At 39.8% G+C, this 6,477-nt stretch overlaps 1 protein-coding gene across 1 annotated transcript in view; it reads left to right on the top strand.

Annotated features, from left to right (window-relative positions):
• LOC147017108 (eukaryotic translation initiation factor 2-alpha kinase 1-like) overlaps positions 1–6,477 on the top strand; it is a 50,479-nt gene that overhangs the window by 22,596 nt on the left and 21,406 nt on the right. The window contains exon 8 of the mRNA XM_085846491.1: positions 5,979–6,102. Coding sequence (XP_085702617.1) covers positions 5,979–6,102 — 124 coding nt within the window. The remainder of the gene's footprint in view (positions 1–5,978; positions 6,103–6,477) is intronic.

Genomic DNA, 6,477 nt, shown 5'->3' with positions numbered 1-6,477 from the left:
TCTTCTCTTTTTGTTTTTCCTTGCGACGACATTGCGAAAAGGCAAAATACGTTGGCGCTAATTGAATAATTGGCCATTAAAACTGAATTGCGAATAATCATAACTGCGATATGCGAACTTCCGGGCAACGCACGTAGGGGCACGTGAGAGCGAAGAAACGGCCTGTGTGTTTGTTGTTTCTTGCTCGCGGTTTGAATATATATTTTTTTTTTACGTGCACGTACTGGTATCTATAATTCCAGCTGTGTGTGTGTGTGTGTGTGTGTGTGTGTGTGTGTGTGTGTGTGTGTGTGTGTGTGTGTGTGTGTGTGTGTGTGTGTGTGTGTGTGTGTGTCTGCAACTGCCGTTTCTCGACAACCACTGGGCCGATCTGAGTGAAACTTGCCAGGAATATTGCCGGGGACCCGAGGATGTGCCTTTTCAAGGTTTGATATAATAATCGGACGAGTGGTTCCCAAGTTACGTCCATTTATCTGTCAACCAATGACAGGACATGGTGCTATGACATCACAATGCTTACCTTTTTATTTTTTTTTGATATGATGTCACAATTGACGCTGGGACCTGAGTATGTGCCTTTTCAAAGTTTGATATCGTTCTTCTTCATCCGTTTCAGCTGCTTCCCAAGTGTTTCCCAAGGTTTGAAAGCTGTTTTTTCCCAAGGTTTGAATTAATTGTTGTGCTTGGTAAACATTTGTGAATACATTTACAGAGAGGGGGGAGAGGGGGGGAGAGGGGGCGCGAGAGAGAGGGGGCGTCACAATTCAAGAGAGGAGGGGCGAGAGAGTGGGGGCGTGAGAGAGGGGGTGAGAGGAGGGGGGGCGAGAGAGAGGGGGAATCACAATTCTTCTTCTTCTTCTTCGTTTGATATGACGTCACAATTTATGCTGGGGACCTGAGTATGTGCCTTTTCAAGGTTTGATATCGTTCTTCATCCGTTTCAGCTGTTTCCCAAGGTTGAAAGCTGTTTTTTCCCAAAGTTTGAATTAATTGTTCAAATTATTAATTAATCCCAAGGGAAACAGCTGTTTCCCAAGGGTTTGAAAGCTGTTTTTTCCCAAGGCTTGAATTAATTGTTCAAATTATTAATTGTTCCCAAGGGAAAGAGCTGTTTCCCAAGGGTTTGAAAGCTGTTTTTTTTACCCAAGGTTTGAATTAATCGTTCAAATTATTAATTAATCCCAAGGTTTGAATTTTCCCAAGGGAAACAGCTTTTTGAAATTAATTATTTTTTTTTGCATGTACGAACGGGCAGCACGCACATACGGATCCGTGTGTCTGTCTGCGACCGCTGTTTCTCGACAACCACTTGTCTGATCTAATTGAAACTTGCCACGTATATTGCTGGGGACCTGAGTATGTGCCTTTTCAAGGTTTGATATTATTCGGACAAGTGGTTCCCAAGTTACGGCCATTTATTTGCAAAGCAATGACAGGACACAGTGCTATGACATCACGAATGACGTCACAAATCCTTTTTTTTTTTTGCACGATTGACATCACAATTCTTCTTCTTCTTCGTTTGATATGATGTCACAATTGACACTGGGGACCTGAGTATGTGCCTTTTCAAGGTTTGATATCCTCCTTCTTCATCCGTTTCAGCTGTTTCCCAGGTATTTCCCAAGTTATGGCCATTTATTATACGGTTGGTCCGATCCAATTGAAACAATGCCCCAATCCAGTTGTCGTTTACGAGAGCGAAGGAAAGAATCTGCACATACTGGCACGCACCTACGGGCACCCACTCGTGTGTGCGTGTGCGTGTGTGTGTGCGTGTGCGTGTGCGTGTGTATGTGTATGTGTATGTGTATGTGTATGTGTATGTGTATGTGTATGTGTATGTGTATGTGTATGTGTATGTGTATGTGTATGTGTATGTGTATGTGTATGTGTATGTGTATATATATATGATTTGAGGATTGTCCTGTTATGTTGACATGCTTAGGAGGAAGATTAGTTGGTTGCTTCCAACTCCTACTAAGTTCATAAGGACCTTTTGTCATGTACGTCATCCTATGTGACAACACTGTCAGAACTCCACTTCAACCCCCTTTCCAGGGACTTTATCGAGTAATCAATAGAAAGGCCAAGTACTTCATCCTTGACATCAATGGAAAGCCCAATACTGTGAGCCTGGACAGATTCAAGATTGTTTACCCTGACAGAAACGTGGAGATGTCGCAACCATTTCCTCCTGATCTACATCTGGCAATACCTACTTCTATCTCGCCCAACTGTACACCAACTTCTTCACCACACATTTCCATACCTGAAGTGTGGAGACCTCGCTCAGGGAGGCATGTCCATTGGCCCAAAATATTTCTGCAAGTTTTGGATGAAGGCTAAGTCACTACTATATTAGAAGGTTATTGATTTTTCATTGCACTGCTCAGCTATGCATTCATTATTGATCTCGATCGTTGATCTCGGGGGAAGCTTGATGTCATTCCTTGTAAATAGTTGTTTCGAAATGCATTTCCTTTCACATCTTGTGATCATCTTGCAAATGAGATGAAGAGCAGAGATGAGTGAGCACCAAGTCTGGACCTTTTACTTTTTCTTTTGCCTTTTTATTTGTGGTGATTTGGGATACTGACTGACATTTTCATTACATTTAATGATAATAATAATGTTTATATAGCACCTTTTGCCAATGAATAAACAGCATTGAATGCATAATGAGAAAAATAAAGTTAATTTAAAGTCTAACATAATTTTTTTCTGATTATAGTTTCACATTTATATCACTTTTCACATGTAATGTGTAGGGTAGGTTTATCGTTTACTCTTCCTATGCTGTAGAAGGTTTGATCTTTGCAAAGTTATGGAGTGATTACAGCTAAGGCCTTGTACTACAATTAATAGATGCTACATGAGAAGTGAATACAAGTTATGCAAGTCTCAATGACTTCATTCATCGTGACTCCTTTACAAGACCCGTTTACTTTACGATCGAAGTTTGTCCAAGCCATCTATCTTCTACCGATGCAGGCAGTGACCAGCCTCAGCTTGCAAGACATGTTTGTTAAGTGGGAGTTGGAAGCTTATTGAATTTCCTTTTGGTTGGAATCTCCATTTGTGGATTTCAGAAGGTAGAATGGAGTCCTTCCAGGATTTGAAGCATCCTCCTCCATTTCGGTGAAGGATCAGGTTTCATGGATCAAGTTGTGAAGTTTTGTTGTTCTCAAAGTTTTTTGTTCCAAGGGTTCTTTTCACGATCGTCAATGAACCCCGGACAGTCTCCAATTTTAATTTGTTTGTAGTATTATTCCCCAGGATGGCTTAAAATATCACAGTGAGGTTCTTCTTTATTACTCCCGTTGCTCCAACTATCGTTGGCACTCTTCAGCTTGCAGGTTTTTTTTGACATTTTTCAGAACCTGAGACTTGATCATTTTTCCATTTTGTGCTTGTTATCTTGCCAAACGCAGAGCATTTTGCAAGATCTGTTTTTTCGTCGGTTTGTTTGTGTATTTTTTTTTTTGTTACAATTGATTTTCAAGGTTCAACTAGCTCTGTAGATCACAGTTTTCGTGCAATCGCTCTCAAACTTGATATGTATACTCGTGAGCGCAATAGCTTTCGACACACAAAATGTTGAAGGTCAAGGTCAAAGTACAAGGTCACCAGAAGGTGAAACATCAAAATCAACGAAACCCTTAACTTTTGAGTAATTTTTTATCGGATCATCTCCAAACTTGGTGGATATATAGTATATCGATAGGCGCTCAGCTGATTAGTTTTTGGTGGCGATCGGCCTTGACCTTCATGGTTAGCGCCTAAGGTCGAAGTTGACGATCATGAAGGTCATTTTAAAATCTTTGACTAACAATATCGAGTAGTACCTCAAATTGAAGCCCAAGAAGAGTACTTTTCAGATATAGCTATAATTTGACAACATAATCTTTTGCTGACGTCATTGACGATATAAATATTTTTGTTTTTGGCAAGATAACCTTCAGCCTATGGCTGAGGTTCGGGCTAGTTTTGTTTGTTTGTTTGACTTCTATGCACTCCTGACCTGCTGGACAGAACGACTTGAAAACTAGTGGCAGTACTCGAGGTGTGCCTGGAAAGTTTTGAGACGGTTAAAAATATTCATACCTATGGTGGGGGTGGGGGGCGGGGAGAGTATGGGTTCAGGGTTTAGGGAAGACACATATTCTCTATGTAAATGTGTATCGTATGGCACTGCCTTGTGGGAGTAGGTGTCATGAACTGCTGGACGGAATGATTTGAACACTGGTGGTTGTACTCTGGGAATGTACGAGAAGCTTTTAAGTGCTTAAAAAAATAAGTCTCTTGTTTTTATTTTTGTTAAATACCAAAATTACCTTATTCCCAGAAGTGGTGGATGTGAAAGTATTACAAATCGTAACTAGAACAAGCAATTAAATATTGCATACCCTTGCTCGGACTTGTTTTGTATGGTTTTATAGTATGTATTTTATCGACGTACTTGCATTGTAATTGTCCATATTTTATAGAGGTGCTTGCATTCGAATTGTACATGCAGGTATCCCCCGCTTAACGAACATTTGAATAGCGAAGGTGAAAGTTCGCTACAACAAATGGTTTCATTTAGGGCGGCTATTCATCGCTTTGGGGCGATTTAGGGCAACAAGGAGCCGTCCCCACAACACATTATCTGGTGATTGTGCAGTGTCACTTCTATGGTGCCAGTACGTTTTTCATGCCAATTAACTATTTATTGCAGTGATTAACTTTTCAGAAGGCTTACCAGGAATTAATTTTTCAGAATGAAAGGGTTAAAAATAACTATCTCCTCCACCACATCCCATGCCTTCTGTATAGAAACTTGGACTCTAGATTGTTTTGATAAGTTTTCAAACTAAATTAACCTTATTATTGCGTTACCGTTTTATCATTCAGTAAATAATAATATTATAATGCCACTTGCAACTAAAACCTTCATTATACAAAGCATATGGCTTCACTTTTGGACTAAAAATTACGGTCAGGAAACAAAGCATTTTCCTATAAGAAATTATTGAAAATGAGCTCCCGCATGATGAAGGTTTGCTGTACAAATTGATATATAGATATGTAACCCCTTCGTTAAGTGAGAGATACCTGTACTTTAGAGATGTACTCACATTGTAATTGTCCATACTTTGTAGATGTACTAGCATTGTAATTGTACATACTTTATAGATGTACTCGCATTGTAATTGTACATACTTTATAGATGTACTCGCATTGTAATTGTAGTACTTTATAGATGCACTCACATTTAAATTGCACATGTTTTTTTAATGGAGGTACTGTACTCTGTTGAAAAAAGATAACGTGTACGACTGGTTACCACAAGGTGGCATTTTTAGCACGTTCTACATGGCCAAACAAGCAAACGGACTGAGGATTGTCCGTTTGCTTGTTTGCACATACTCAAATGCAATACCCTCTCCTCTGGCGAGGGTAATGAAATATGCAATAGACATCATTTAAGTGGGGGAATTAACCCGTGTGTAAGGCTGGTTTCTTGCTCGTGAATATAATACGTGCAAATGTTGATTAGTGTTTTCTGTTTTGTAAATGTTTGGTGCTGTCAGAAAAAAAATCTTGAACTTCAAAACATGCTTAGGTTTTTGGTGTAATTCATTGTAGAAAGTTTGCAAAGCCACCAATGAGCTTTGAACAACTCTTAGAATGCTGAACCCGTGATTGATGATAATGCAAATACTCCATTCTCACGACTTCATTTCTATGAAAATGCGAGGGTTAACAAACTAAAAATAGACTTAGACGGTTTTGTTATACTTTGGTATAAATGATTGCAATCTTCATTTTTCATAGAACTTTCTGAAAGGACTAGGCACTGCAACAGTGTGTCTCGGTGCTAACCATTGATGGATTTGCACTAAAACCAAAACTTTTTAGGAGCACGAGTCGGATAATTTGCTTGCTCTTAGAAATATGTGGAGTTGAGTGAGTGATGTGCTGCTATTTTCCAGGTTGGTGTACAGATTGTGCTCTACATCCAGATGCAGCTGTGTGAGTGCTCATTGCAAGAATGGCTTGCTGAGCGTAATGGCTGGATACCGATGCTTCCATTCAAATCATCTGATGTAAGCACAGGTATGTAAAAATTACTTTTTCTTTTTTTTTAATCCGAAAGTTCGAGTAAAAAAAATAAAAAAACTCCCCCACACCTTCTTCACCCGTCTACTCCCTGTGCTTCACCCCTTCTCTGCTGCCCCCTTCCTACATTGGCTATTGTCTATGCGACCGCCACATACGATGTGACGACTTCATTTATCTCTCTCCCAACATGGAGCAACTTATAACCACCCATCCCAACTGTTTTTTTTTCCTCATATGTGACAATTTCAACTTTCACCATGCTAATTAGCGAGATGTTGGCACCTCCTCAAACAGCCATGGCACTGCAGTCAAAGGCTTCTACGATTCCATGGACCTGATTCAATCTGTGACTCAATGAGCATGTGAACT

This window comes from Eptatretus burgeri, chromosome 11 (genome assembly GCF_056783735.1).
Source record: "Eptatretus burgeri isolate ZD-2024b chromosome 11, Ebu_testis_v1, whole genome shotgun sequence".
Classification (NCBI taxonomy): Eukaryota; Metazoa; Chordata; class Myxini; order Myxiniformes; family Myxinidae; genus Eptatretus; species Eptatretus burgeri.
Note: the sequence above shows the minus strand (reverse complement) of the source record. Positions and strands in the feature narration are given on the sequence as shown.